Below are 15,669 nucleotides of genomic sequence, written 5' to 3'. Positions count from 1 at the left end.
CTCCTGAATCTGTTAATTCCCAATATAAAAATACTTCTGTAACTTTTTAAAATTTCTATCCTGACCTTCAGGTTGGTCTCTAGAATTTGGGCTTATTTCTCTCTGCCGTGTTGTAGTTTAGGAAGTAGAATACTAGAATGATGAAAAACACAGGAAATTCCAGCCTGGTTAGTGTTCACAGAAGAAGGGACCAGTCATATTTAAGTCCCACACTTCCAAGGCCTAATGATTCTAATCTTTAAAAGAGATTGTTAATATATTTAATTTTTTGCGTGTTCTATTATAAAGTGTTAGTGGCTCAGTCATATCTGATTCTTTGTGACCCCATGGACTGTAGCTCGCCAGGCTCGTCTGTCCATGAAATCCTCCAGGCAAGAATACTGGAGTGGGTAGCCGTTCCCTTCTCTAGGAGATCTTCCCAATCCAGGGGGTCAAACTGGGGTCCCCCACATTGTAGGCAGATTCTTTACTGCCAGAGGCACCAGGGAAGCACATATATTATGAAGGGGCTGCTAAAATATTTTAATTAATAATCAGTCACATGCTCTTAATTTTAAGGATAATGATTTTAGTCCCTTTGGCCTAATGAAGCTATGTAAATCTTCGTTGACATTCTTTTAAATAATTTGAAAAAGTTGGTTTCATCATCAGATCCAAGAATAAATGTAAATTAAACATTTTGACCATTATCTAAAGAGTGTAAGCCCACTCATCTAAGTAATTATAATTGGTTTCAACAGGTGAGAGTATTTAATCTTTCCATTTGTTAATATCACTTTTGTGCCTTTCTCTGATAAGGGATATATTTGGCCCCAGGACAGGAAATATTTCAAATCAATCTACCCATTCCCATTCCACCTTTTCCTTAGAAACTATTAATGTTGGAGAAAGCTAATGAATGTTATTCTAGTGATTATTATGCTGGCAGCTTGAGACCCCAGTTTTGTCTTAGAATAATGGGACCCAGAGCTGTGTCCTGTGGGATAGTACTTCTCACTGCTGTTGATACCCAGATTGAAACGCCTTATTGGGAGAGCCAAGATCAAGGAAGATGGAAGTGACATTGATGGCTCAGCTGTCAGCTTACCAGCATCGTGTTTTTCCCTAAAATCTGGATACTTTTAGTTTCAGTCAGTATACACTTAACATGTGTATTTACTAAGAAATTCAAGTTCACTGTTTAAAGAAGTAAAGTAAGAAAGCAGCTTAATTCACAGTGATGCAGTATCTCCGATGGCCTTGAAAAGATAGTAGTGGGGGAACTTTTCACTTCCTCTTGGGAATCTTAAATCAACAGGTAATAGTTCTGGCAGCAGTGGAAAGGCATAAGTTTTACAAGTGTGAAGCTGTTCTGATCTTTTCCCTTTATTTAGTCAAGTTATGTGTTAATTTAATAGTTTTTCATCTCAGTCTACTTCTGATTTCATGTTACAACTGTATCATGCAAAAAGATAATAGATGTTTTAAGATTGTTTCTGATGATTGAGACGCAGGCTTGCCTCTGTACAGTAAATTTTGTTTGTAGACCATAAAAGAGAGATGAGAACTAATAGGAAGTAGCAGTTTTGTTATGGAATTATGGTATATTTTAAATTTATCAAGCTCACTTATATGTGTCTTTTTGTCCATCTACTGATGAGAGAAATAGCCGGGTAACATGGCAGCATCTCAGACTGCTCTATTTCCCTACCACACTTTTTAATTTATTTTTTAAGTAGTTCTTACAGCAAATAAGTGAACCAGCTGCTGGATAAATTTAGTTCATGTATTTATTCACTCTCTGTTTCTTAACCATATATACACCCTACAGAGATTCCAAATCTGATTTCTATATAGGGAATGGTATAGGATGGCTTCAAAATTTTTAAATAAGTAGACATGGAAATTATTGTTGCAGAGAGTATGTGTGTTTGTGTGTGTATGTGTATATATATTCTTCCAGAATCTTAGTTTTCATTATGTCATAAACTTATTGATAATTACATACTTTGTGCATGCTGATTTAGAAAAAACAATGTTACAAAGATGCTCAGGAGTTTATACTTTGGGACAGAATTGCAAGCGAACTGCAAGCAAATTTGAGTAGATTTTAAAATACATATTGGTAGAGAGTAAAAGAAGAAACATTAGCAGTTGGTGCGTGGCATGTGTGTAATAGTTCTAGGAGTTTCTAGACCTTAAGCCAGTTTAGATACATTTGTACAGCTTAAGAAATGTAAAATATAATTTTAAAATTCAGAGGTTTGAATTGGCCGGTAATGTTATTGATAATAATATTCAGGATGTTTGATTCTTAATCTCAACAATAATATTGTATTTTGGAATCCCTGACCGAAAAGCAGAGCGTGAATTTAACTGCTCTGTTCTTTCTTTCCTCCCCGTTACCATTCTAAGATGCTTTGTCTCTGTTCTGTTGGTTCCTATTGGCAGTGAGAGACCAACTGTGTACTTTAGAGCTGAAGTAGGATATTGAGAAAGTATCACTTTGTAGATGGGACTCATAAAAATCTGTATTCTACTTCTACCTGATAAATAATTTCTTGAAACTGCATAATGCATTCTGTTAAGATATTTACTCTATGCTAAGCTAAGTCGCTTCAGTCATGTCCGACTCTGTGGGACCCATAGACGGCAGCCCACCAGGCTTCCCATCCCTGGGATTCTCCAGGCATAGATATCTTATTTGGATGATGACTTGTTAGTAATATATTGATAATTAATACATATTTGCAAATAACTAAAAATCAATTCTGTTTTTTATTTCCCTCCAATTCGTGTCATTTTGGAAGGTTATTGCATTTCTCCCCAGAATGTTAGTTGGTCATGATGACAGACTTTAGACTGCTTCTTAAGGCAGCAGTAGTCAGCGTCTTCCTCAAGGGCATTTAAAAGTTTCTTGTCCCTTGTGTATATTTGATAACTCTTGTATAAGATGGTTTGCATGTAAAGTATGAAAGCCTTTTTACTGATCATATTTGAAGCTTTTGAATTAATTGGCTACCAAGTATTACATCTTCTAACCTAATTTTAAGTAGTTTTTATTAAATGCCCCATTGCTTTTATAAGAACATTACAAAGCTTTATTTTCCTTTCACAAACCATTAAGTGAGAATTGCTTTTAATTATTTGGGTCTGTAATATCCAAATGTAAATTCAGTTAGTAAGACTAAATTATTTTGTTTCTTTTAAACTTCTAGTACTTAAGTTTTAATTTTAGTTTGTGATCTATTTTATCTATTATGTGATTTGAAAGTATTTCCACCACCTTTATGAAGGGAAAAAAAAAAATATAGTCAGTAGATTGAATAGCAAATATTTGTTCTCCTTGAATACCCATAGAAGTAGGGCCTCTACTCAATTCCCTACAAAAGAAGCTAATTTTCCTAATTATTTTTTGTTTTACTTTCAGTAGTAGTTAATGTAAAAAATATTAGCTAGAGAAGAAATACCCAGTGAATGCAGTTTTGTTAAATAAATTCTGTGCTTACATCTTTTTTAGTCATCTAAAAATGTGTTCAGAAGTTACTTTAATACAGATAGAATTGAATTTATGATATATAAGCTATTTTTATGAAACTACTTATACATTGAGTCTTTTTCCCTTCATTTGAATATACACTTAAAACTGTATGGGACTTGAACAATATGGATTATGTCAAACTGCACCAATAGCAGTTTTAATACCAGTCATTGCTGTATCAAAATCATTATTTTATATTCAGCGTTTCCTATTTTGAATTACAATTCTGAGTGATAGATATTCGGCTTCATTATCTAACAATAGAAAGGTGCTTTTTGCCTGATTGAACACTTGATTCTACTATTACCTTGAGAATGCAATTTTAATATTTGAATTTCTACCTACATTACTTAACATCTTAGAGATTGTTACCTGAAAGAGTCAAGGGGCGTTGGCACAGGGATAACTCAAAGTTATGTGGCATTTTGGGGCCCTTTTTTCCTCCTGTTAAAAATGGTATGCTGCTGCTGCTGCTAAGTCACTTCAGTCGTGTCCGACTCTGTGTGACCCCATAGACGGCAGCCCACTAGGCTCCCCTGTCCCTGGGATAGATAGCTTTAATACTACAAGTAGTATAATTGCTGAAGTAAATTTATTGTTAAGTTGTTGATTGTTAAACGTACTTCCTTTGAAGCCAGAGTTTTGTGTGCCTGACTTTTGAAGTGATGCAGAAATGGTTTTGGGTGACCTTTTATGTGTGTGGTGGCCATAACAAATAAACGTGTACAAGGGTTATGTTAATAAATTTGCCTCCATTGAGGGCACCTATCTGGTGTTTACCAAAGACTCTTGACTGAGTAAATGCCTTTAATTTCTAAATTAAAGCCAGGTTTTAGTGTCTCTTAATGTTAACTATACTCTGGATAAATATTCTGTCTTCTAAAATTGAAAATTAAAGGTATACATGGGAAAAAACTGGAACTCCCAGTTTATTTCATCAATTGTATAATGAGGCTATCATATGAAGTCCAAATGTAGGCAAGATCTATACTCTTTTTCCATTAACATAAAAGGAATCCATCCATGTTCTCACCACTTTTGTAAGTGATCGGGTACAACTGGGTATAGAAACATACTTGTGAAGCTTAGGTTAAAGAATCCAAGTGAAATAAAAAATTGGGAGTATATAAAAAGCTAATAATATAACAACAACAATCATTTTATATTCTAGATGTTTGAAAGGATTTCTTAATCTTAATATTACTTCCATATCTTATTTCAGTTGTATGGACAAAGCCTAAGGTATTAATGATTTAAGCAGTCTTAGATTTTTGGATATTAATCCATAGAAATTTAAATTTGTACAGAATAAATGTGTATGTGTGTGATTTTTTTTTTAAAGGATATTTTAAGGTAACTTTTATTTTGAAGACTGTTATGTTAGCTACTCTCAAGTTCTGATTTAGCCCTTTGAGTCATTATTAAAGATGTTTGTCTATTTGACAACCGTCTGAGAGTATACTTCCTATAAAAAAAGTATAGGGGATTCAGCGGCTAAAATTTTGGAGAATTCATGTGAAAGCCAATATCTTTTCTAATAAGCAATTTCTGTACGATTTTCCTCAAGGTTTGTTGGCATCCAAAGCTGTTGGGGTGGATGGTGCTGAAAAAAAGGAAGACTACAATGAAACGGCTCCAATGCTGGAGCAGGTATGAAACGGTAGCATTTGATTGTTTTCAAGGTTCCCCGCTGGAGTTATCACGGAGCTATAGTATCCACATAATTGAAATCACCCTTTTGATCAGATATGGGGATAGGAAAATAATGGGTGATACATTTTTAACTCTGCCTTCTCCAGGGTATGCAGATAAACTACATACTTAGTGTTTATTTTCAGTAGGCTAGCATTAAAGCCTTTGTCTCCCAATGGTGAAAAGCCAGGAGACGGGCCTCCCAGGGTGCATACAGGCTTCCAGCTGGATCACCTTTGACTAGCTTACGAAAAGACCCTTACACAAATACTTTTCATTTGTGAGTTAAAACAGGGTTTTTTGACATCTTATAAAGCTTCTTTTGTAAGAAGTTTCTTTTATATTGTAACAATTGGTGTTGTTAGACTGACTATGTGTTTTATGAATTGATCAATGAGCCATACATTTTTGCTAGGATGTATATTTTAATAACTACAAAAATAATTTAAAAAGCTATTAAGGGTCTGTCTTTAAACCACCTAATAGAGGAATTTGAAAATGAAGGTTGCAGTTGCTAGATTTTGCCTTGGCTACCTTCAGATTCCCACAATACCTGTATATAATGGACTGTGCATGCTTTTCCATTCTCTAAGGGCTTACCTTTTGGGGCACTGTAAGACTATAAGAACACAGTAATAGCCATAACTGGATTTCCTTGGTTCTCCTGTTTTAAAATCTGAGCCTTAATGTAGTTTTACTATATCCTTTTTGTATTATTTTAATTTTCTTTATTAGTAGCCTAATAAAGAAGACTTTAAAATGAGTACCTTTTGGTCTTCTCCATATGCGTTTTAAAAAACAGTCCAAATTTAATTGATATTGTATTGAGTTTTTCAGGGTTATTTTAGGCCTGATTTGATAATAGTGCATTGTTTGGTGCCTCCATTAATGTTGTATTAAATCAGTGATCTTTTAAATTGATTAATATGTCAGTGAATCATGCCTTCTGATTTTCTGTGGTCATCAAACGGTTAAGTCTTTGCCGTTATTGTCAGTATATCAACCAAATTTTAAATGACTTTTTTTTACTGTGTATTATTATATTCAACGTCCCAGATATAACAATATTTTGTATTTTCACCACTGTTTATGGTATTCTCAGAATGCAATAAGTCAGGGACTTGGGTAATAAAATGTTTCTGGAAAATTCATTACAATGTCAATCTTTCATTATGCACAATCCTACTGAGATGAATGTGATTGTGAAAATTATTATGTGTGGAAGTTAGTGTAGAGGGCAGTGCCCTTTTCAGAGACAAGTATAGAAAACAACATTTTGAAACTGAGCTTAAAAAGGAGAAAAATTGAGTAACTCGGCTGTTTTTATTCACATAATTAAGAAGATTTTGAGAGTCCTTGCCAGTTTTGTAACAAAGAGACCAGCGATTAATAATGAAAATTTTGTAAATTATTTTAGATTTTTAAGAACATAATACTGTTGCCCCCTTTTTTGTCATTCAGGATGATTTCAATGTGAACTGTTTTGTAACCAAACTCTTAATTCTTATACTGTTTGCCCTGCTTCAGAGTTAAAAAGCCGAGTTATAAAATTCTTAATTACATCTCAGTTGGTATGACTTGAAGAAGAGGTATTGTCACTAACCTATGTTGCCCTAATGAGTAAAATAATTTCACTCACGACATAGATTTATAACAGGCCTAAGGCCCAAACTTACTGTGCTAAGGAATTTATTTATTTACTTTAAGAAAGTTCAAACTCTGTGGTCTTGAACCCCAGTTCTCAGATTATTAATTATAGATTACTTAATTGTATTAGGGAATTGTTATGTTATATTTTACTTTTGGATAAAACCTGCATTAGATGCATAATTCAGTAAGTTTTAAAGAATGTTAATTTGTCCTTGTTTAGAAGTTAAGCACCTTATCAAGATATTAATTTAAGTATTAAAATCTTGTTTTATAACTTTGTAACTTGAGAGTAATGGATGCTGTAGTGATGTCTCACATATGTGAAGATGAACAATAAAATTGTTTATTTACAAGTAATGGCTCTAATTACTTTTCTGGCAACACTTTTTATAATAAGCTTAGGAATCCTTTCTATATATGGAGTTTTTTTTTTCAAGTGATGAATCTACACTTATACACATGTGTAATGAGTAAATTCAAGAATATAAATGATGACAGTTGAGTAAATGAGATGCTTGACACCCACCTTTTAATGTGGTATGTCTAACATGCCATCTGTAGCACAGTCAAAGGTGCCCTGCTTAATACCAGATATTCGCTGTTTTTCTACCAAAAATGAACGCCTTGGATTTTCAGGGAACAGAAAGCTATTTGGTTCCCAGACAGTGACCTTTCATATTCCAGAAAACTGCAGCCTGCAGACCTGTTAGTCATCCCTCACAAAAGATAGGGAAGTAAAAAAGGTTTCTTGGGGACCAGCATGTTGTTCATAGAGCTAGCAGTTTGATTCTTTATAGAGGCCTATCTTAGTATAGGGTTTTTTTGTTGTTTTTTTTTTAAGTGTATCTCATACTTTGCTCTCAGATACATATGTCAAAAAGAGAGACAGTATAGGCATTCCAACACCGTAGAGGGCAAGTCCATCTGACGTGGCTGTTCTCTGTAGTCTTTGGACACATTCACGTATAATTTTACAAATGTAGGACATTTTACTGCCAAATGAATTAAGGTATTCTTTATGAAAGAACTGACAAAGTTCTAATTTTTTTTTAAAAGTATCAGTTGGCAGGAAGAAGGTAAAAACTCTCATCTAAGAATGCGACGTATTTTGTTTTTAAATCCAATGTTTTTAACTTACACTTGGTTTTACTCCTTGTTTTTTTTTTTTTTTTTTTTCTGTTGTTGCTTGTTTTGTATTGTTTTTTAGTCTTTTAACTCTCTATTGCTGGTGGCTTCGATTTCATGATGCATTATGCTTATGAAACTCTAGCTTTCAGCACTAAAATGAGTTAAAGATAATGTTTCGTTAATTTGGTCATTGTTTTCCTGTTGAGATCTTTCTTTAAAGGGAAATTGTCTACTTAAACCTCTGCATTGAACTCAAAGACAGTATTATTTTTTTTAATCTGAAAATCAGAAGCTTACATGTATTCCTTTAATGCTCTAAAACAGAAATTTGTTTATTTACCTAATTATTATTGTCATTGGTAATTATGATTTCCAAAGAGGTATGTTTTAACTTAACACCAAACATATTTGTCCAGTAAGGTAACATTTTATATTCTGAGAATATTATAAATAATACATTAAAAACAAACCCCAGTTTAGACAGGTCGACAGCATCCCTTTAAAGACAGCCTATTCAACTTTTAGTTAATAATTTGTGGGGTTCTTTTTGGTTTTTCATTTGTAATAGAAATGTTATATGTTGCTTAACAATGTTTTTGGATACTAAAGTTGCTTAACAATCAAAAATAGAAAACAAGAACAAAAATGAAGAAACCAAAATAAAAATATCAATTTTTTATTATTTATTCAGGCGATTTCACCTAAACCTCAAAGTCAGAAAAAAAATGAAGCTGACATTAGCAGTTCTGCCAACACTCAGAAACCTGCACTGTTATCCTCAACTTTGTCTTCAGGGAAGGCTCGCAGCAAGAAATGCAAACATGAATCTGGAGATTCTTCTGGGTGTATAAAACCCCCTAAATCACCACTTTCCCCAGAATTAATACAAGTCGAGGATTTGACGCTTGTATCTCAGCTTTCTTCTTCAATGATAAATAAAACTAGTGAGCACAGATTTTTAAAAAATAGTTACTTATCCTATAAGATACATTAAAAACAGTTTGGTTGTAGTTATATTGTATTTTTATGAAGTTGCATTTTAAAAATTCAAACTTAAGTGGATATGACAGGGAAGGCTTGAAACTCTCTCAGGGGCAAAATCCATATACATTTCTGACTGATGTATTGTACAGAGGGACAGTGACTATACTACTGGTTAAGAAACGTCAGCATTTAGTAACCATAATTCCACTGTAGTTTGACTCTCCTCAACTAATGATCCAACACAGTTAGAGGCCTGATTCATTACAAAAAAAAAAAAATTATGGGATACAGAAAGACCCATGGTGGATATGTGGATATTTTCCTGAACTCCTAAGACTACTCTTACGGATCAATTTAGTCATTGTTCCCACTTGTCTATACCCCACCCCCAATACATTTTATTCAGTTCTTCTAAGATTTAGAGCACAGACTTCAGATTAATTTTACTAATGAAAGAAGAAAACTGCTTCCTTGATCTTATTTTTAAAGATTTTACTGTTTCAATACCGCTAATCTTTGAAGCATTTATTTAGTCTTTTAAACATAACCTTTCAACATGGGTTTGGATATATTTAAGACAAGACTTGTGTTGACCCTATGTTTCTCATATTTAAGTATTCTAAGTTAGAGATAATGAAAAATAATTACCTAAATTCACTGGGTAAAAGATAATTTTGTTGTTTGTAACAGCAAATGAATTAGTAACCTGATTATTAAATGAATATGACAGTTTTCCCTATGAACTCCTCCATATCATATCTTCTACAGCAACTAAAAATGGTGGCATTGAGAAGACTTCTATCAGTCAAATATATTAAATTTCTCTTCCATTCAGTTGCTGTATTTTTTTGCTCAACTGTATTTTTCATTTTTCAATTAGGTTTTGGTACTTTTTTGTTTTGATTTGGTTCTGTTTAATAAATGAAAGGATGGGAACAGAAAAACTCAGTTGTTTCATTTTAAGCTTTACTTCTTTATGGCATTTATCATTAAATAATGTCATTAGTAGTCACTAAAATGTCAGATGACATTGATATGTATTTTATTTTGAATTGTTTTATATTTTAGTATTATAAACACAATGAATTTTATCCTTTTCTTTCAGTTATCACCATGTCTTTTTCATTTTGATTTTTGTAAAAGTACTTTTAAATACCCAAAGCATCAACTTTTTTAGACCTCGCTTATTTTCTCCTTCTAAATTAACATAAATATATTGGCTTATGTAGTCCTGCCTGTTCTAAATAATCAAAATGTTTATGTGCTGTGTAGAAAGAAAATGAAAGATCATAAAGAATTTCTAAGCTTTTGTGTAATATATAGCTAGAAGATGCTCAAGTGACTCAGTGAGTTAGTTTTTCCAAACAAAACAAAAAACACATGAGGGTAAGAACTGTCATATTTTTTAAAAATTCTCATTTTTTGCCCATAGTGAGTACTTAAAGTTATTTGTGTTCAGTTTATTTTTTTTTTTTAATGAATCAGGCCCAAACATATGTTTACAAAAATCCATTTGGGGGAATGAGGGTGGGATAAAATTATTTACATTAGTTTTACTTTAGCAAGTAAAGCACTAACTCTACAATGCATGTCAGAATTTTGTTACCTATGCCCCTGTCTTTTTTTTCCCTTAGAGATTCTAGATTTGTAATATAGCAAAAGGAATATATATATATATATTTTTTTTTTTTTTAAGAAATCTTTGGCTATACAGAGATAATTTTCCCAAAGGAAGAATGGCAACTAACAACGATCTGCAATTAGAGAATAAACTGTAGTCTTTTCCATGGGAAACTACCTGAAGTGAATGTTCCATGTTATTTTCTTTTGGTTCTAGTAGGCTTTAGATTTGAAAAGTTTTGATTAACCCTTGTGAATGAGGGCAGCTTTTGCCTTTGATTCCTTTTGGAACATGTGCTGTTCCTTGTGGATACCTTAACAACATCAGAGGGCAGAATTTGAATCATTTTTCCCGTTTTTTCTCCTTAAATATGATAAGATGATCCCGGCATGTATCTGCTTCGTGAACATTGAAGATCTTTTTCTAGGTCCTCCACAGCCTGTGAACCCCCCTAGACCTTTCAAGCATAGTGAGCGGAGAAGAAGATCGCAGCGTTTAGCCACCTTGCCCATGCCTGATGATTCTGTAGAAAAGGTTTCTCCTCCCTCTCCAGCCACTGATGGGAAAGTATTCTCCATCAGTTCTCAAAATCAGCAAGAGTCTTCAGGACCAGAGGGTAATGTATATTGATTTCCTATAGATCCAAACATAAAAGAAGACAAAGAAAACGCTTAAGAGATAAAGATTATTAAAATATTAAGAGATTTCTGCTTTTTTCCTTCTTAAGATCTCTGGACTTTGTAGATAAGCACTTCATTTGATTCTACAAATGTTCGTTCAGTGCCTTCTTTGTTGATTACCAGGCACTGTTTAACTTATGTAGCATTTTAATCCACACTGATATTAACTGAGACAGTGTACCTCTGTTAACATATTGCGTTCTTTATTCTGTGTAGTACCTGACGTTGCACATTTGTCATTGGGACCCTGTCTCCCTCTTGACTTAAGTCGTGGTTCGGAAGTCACAACACCGCTAGCCCCAGATCCCTCTTATCATAATGAATGCCTCAGAGCAGAAAAGGAAGATACACAGATGCTTACAAATCTTTCTTCCAAAGCAGTGACTGACGCAAGAGGAGCTCCAGCAGCCTCAGGTAAAAGAGATTCATTTTTACAAAGTTAGCTAGGCTTGCATTTATATGGTAAAACCAGTTTCATGTATAAATTACATTTTTTAATACGTTGTTCCTCTTCATAAATGTTTTATGTAACAGCTGTGGAAGATGGGGCTTAAAGTCATTTTGTGTGACCATTTTCTACCATTTTTCCTGGACATAATTGTTATTTTGTCACTTTACTTGCTTCTCCCTACTTTTTTCTTATATCCCGTTTCTACTAAGTAGGAATTACTAGAGTTAAATATAATCACAGAAGTTCTTGGTTTTGAAGCCAGAAAATACTTAACAGGATCAGTACTTTATAGGTTTAAGAAGTGTAATAGAATTAGAGAAACACTTGGCATAAGTTACTGAATGTTGTTAAGTCGCTACGTCGTGTCCAACTCTTTATGACCCTATGGACTGCAGCACTCCAGTCTTCCCTGTCCTTCACCATCTCCTGGAGTTTGCTGAAATTCCTGTCCATTGAGTCGGTGATACCATCCACCCGTCTCATCCTCTGTCGCCTCCTTCTCCTCCTGCCTTCAATCTCTCCCAGCATTGGGGTCTTTTCCAGTGTTTGTAATAGAACTTAATGTTTAAGAAACACTTAGCTTAAGTTAATGATATACCTTTAACTTAAATATAGATCCATATTTTGGAGCAGAATCTCCCAAATTTAACCATAATTGATTATAATGTTATTTTGGGAGTTTCATGTGTAAAACCAACCATACTCTATAAGACATTTTTTGATTATTTTATGATACTTGTTGTAATAATTTGAAACCTTTCTGAGGTGTCTTATCAAATTGGTGTTTTAATGTGACAGAATATTAATTTGTATTTCCATTATATGTTTACATCCTTTTATTTGGAATTTTATAGGATTTTAACCTCAAGCATAGAGTATGTGCAATTCAAAAATAAAGGCAAATACTAATACCTTTCCACTAAGTTACTAATTTAGAATTAGATGGATGAAGGAGATCTGAACTGAGTCAGTTCTGAAATGGGAAAAAAACATAAAACTGTTTTTGATTTGCAGCCAAAGAGCATTGGGGATAATTGATTTTAATAGCGTCTTCTCTGAAGTCATTTTATCAAATCTTTGGGTGAAGCATAGAGCTTGCTCTTTTCTGGTGGCCGTTGGTGGATATTAAAATAAAATGAAGTAACTTAAAGAAACATGCTTTTTACATTACTGCTGTTACCTTCTTATTCCTTCTTTGAAAGTAAAAATGTAACTAACAGTAAGTATACAGTGTTCTACAAGTCCATTAATAAAAAAAGATTAAAGTTATTTTATATGCAATAGTGTTTCCATATCTTGATTTTTTAAAAAACTGATGCCCAAATTTGGAGATATGTAGGCTTTGAAACATTTTTTGTCATTTCCCAAATCTTATCCATTGTCTTTGGACACTTTCTAAAAGCCCCTTCCATCTGTGGATAATTGATTTTTCTTTCCCCTGTTTTCACAAGAGTTCTGAATTACCCTTAACCTTTAAGATACTTTTCCTCAAGAAGTAAAGTTCTTAAGAGTGCCTTGACGATATGGAATTTGTTGCTGTACTGAATATATAAAAATATGTTCAAGTTAAAATATATATTCATTGGGGAGATTATTTATAGTTGTGCATTTGAAAATATTTGTATTTTGGTTTATATATGTATTTTTTTCTAATAGTAACAAGACTGAAAGATAGACCAGTGTAAATAGTATGTTATAACTAAGTTATGCTAGCTGGATGATGTATCCTAAAATGTCAAAGTAGTGATTGTGCATGGAAATCCATGATTCCAGTGATTTTGTGTTTAATCAGAGTGCTAGCCTAGTGTTGTTATTGTTGTTTCCAGAATTTCTAGCATATTTGTGGAGATACAGTTAATTATCATTGAAGTGTGGTTCTTGTTTCTCGTAATGGTTAAGATGCACTGGGGTACAGGGAAGGCATGATTTTTTTTTCCCATTTAAGTGTTAGAAATAACTATTTGAGAAAGTCCAAGTAGCAAGGTAGTGTTTTGGGAAAGTGAAAGGTAGAGAGGAGTTGGTTTTATAATGTGATGAATTTGTAAATTCGTTGAAGAGTGACGACCATTTTAAGTATGGTGATGACTGGCAACTTTAATTGCTTAAATCAAGGAAATGTATGGTTTTAAATGTTAATTAACTGAAAATCTTGTTTATTAGGGTTGAACACAGTCACAACATATTTGAATGCATTTGAATGTGGGCTTGGGAGGGATTGTTTCTCTTAACCTCTTTTAATTTTTTATTTTTTGAGGGAAATAATAGAATTCAAGTTGTGTTCTGATCGGACACCTTTTGATTAAAACTTGGTGAACCTGTCTGACTTGCATGGAAATTCTCAGTGGTCTGCGTGCTTTTTTTCTCTTGACATTTTTGTTAGCTACTCTAGAAAATGGTTTGCAGTGTTTGTAGGCCTTCTCTGTACTCCAAGTTTTCTTCCATCTGAAGTCAAAGTACCAAGAGTTTTTGTTTTGTTTCATCTTTTTTTTTTTTTTAATGTTTACTTGGTTTATTTCCGTCTTAATTATAAAAGTAAGTTTTGTTACTGTTGAATTTTAAAACTTCTGTAGAAAACATTATTTCCCAGAGCTTGTATCAAAGACATTTTTGGGGGTGTTTTTTTCAAATTGAAATTCTTGGAGTATTTAGAATGACTGAGGATATTAGTCCTTAACTGTGGAATAGTTTAACAGAGTTTTAGTTTTTCTTGTGGGAGATTATGTTCTCACTGCTGAGTTTAGCAGTCAAGATAAAGAACTGATAATACTATGCAGATTATACAGTTATTATATACACCTATTCTCAATAGGTTAACACTTGCTTTTAGTTATTTTTCTAGTAGAGATAATGAACTTGCACCAATCCTCTACGTTCTACTGGGAAGCATGCGTGCAATATGACTAAACAAGATTAAGAATACATTGCTGCCCACATTACAACAAAAACAGTCATTGGTGCCCTTGTAAAACTTGGTGCCGTTGTTTTTATTTTATTTTCAGAATGCTTTATCTAACAGAGTCCATCAGTTTTAGGTAAGGATAGAGTCTTAGTTCTATTATTATTAGTTCTGTTGCTAACTGGGAATGTTGGCTGGTTTTCTTATTTATCTCCTGGATGTCTGTATGACAATTACTGAATTACTCTAACCTCTTGTATTCTTGCCTGGAGAATCCCATGGATGGAAGAGCCTGGTGGGCTACAGTCCACGGGGTCGCAAAGAGTCGGACACGACTGAGCGACTTCACTTCACTTCTTTAAGGAGTTTAAATCTGGAAGCTCAATGTATGAAAGGATGGGCCAACAATCAGACTGACTTGTGGCTGAGTCGCCTGTGCCCGGTGCTGTGCAGGCATCTTAAATGTTTGGTGGTTAGTCCATCATCTTACACCAACTTCACATTTATTTTTTGAAAGCCTTTTTGTTTTAGAGTGGCTTTCAATTTTTTTTTTTTCCAGAATTGTACAAAACCAAACCAAACCACAACCAGAGACTCCTTAATCTACTTCCACCCCCACACCAAATGTTCATGGTTTATTCAAAGCCTGGGGTTTCCATGGAGAGTCTCAGGGATAGCCTCTTTTTTTATTGCCAGAAAAATCAGATATTTAACACACTGAAGAAACCATCTGCATTATGGGGCTTTCCGTGACATGAAAGCAGATATGGCTCAGAGATCTGTCTCTCTTGCTTTAATCTGAATAGCTCCATTTGTTTTTTTTATTTTTAAATTTTTATTATTTTTTAAAATTTAAATTTATTTATTTTAATTAAAGGCTAATTACTTTACAATATTGTATTGGTTTTGCCATACATCAACATGAATCTGCCACGGGTGTACACGTGTTCCCAATCCTGAACCCCCCTCCCACCTCCCTCCCCATACCATCCCTCTGGGTCATCCCAGTGCACCAGCTCCATTTGTTTTTTATCGTGTTTTTTGTTT

The 15,669-nt window shown here is 33.6% G+C and overlaps 1 protein-coding gene across 11 annotated transcripts in view; it reads left to right on the top strand.

The window, feature by feature from the left end:
- PHF20L1 (PHD finger protein 20 like 1) overlaps positions 1–15,669 on the top strand; it is an 80,069-nt gene that overhangs the window by 28,404 nt on the left and 35,996 nt on the right. For all 11 annotated transcript variants that reach the window (XM_005215332.5, XM_005215333.5, XM_059893190.1 and 8 more), the window contains 4 exons: positions 5,088–5,170; positions 8,682–8,934; positions 11,023–11,211; positions 11,492–11,689. In XM_005215332.5, the coding sequence (XP_005215389.1) occupies positions 5,088–5,170; positions 8,682–8,934; positions 11,023–11,211; positions 11,492–11,689 (723 nt within the window). The remainder of the gene's footprint in view (positions 1–5,087; positions 5,171–8,681; positions 8,935–11,022; positions 11,212–11,491; positions 11,690–15,669) is intronic.

The sequence above is a fragment of the Bos taurus genome, chromosome 14, assembly GCF_002263795.3.
Source record: "Bos taurus isolate L1 Dominette 01449 registration number 42190680 breed Hereford chromosome 14, ARS-UCD2.0, whole genome shotgun sequence".
Taxonomy (NCBI): Eukaryota; Metazoa; Chordata; class Mammalia; order Artiodactyla; family Bovidae; genus Bos; species Bos taurus.
Note: the sequence above shows the minus strand (reverse complement) of the source record. Positions and strands in the feature narration are given on the sequence as shown.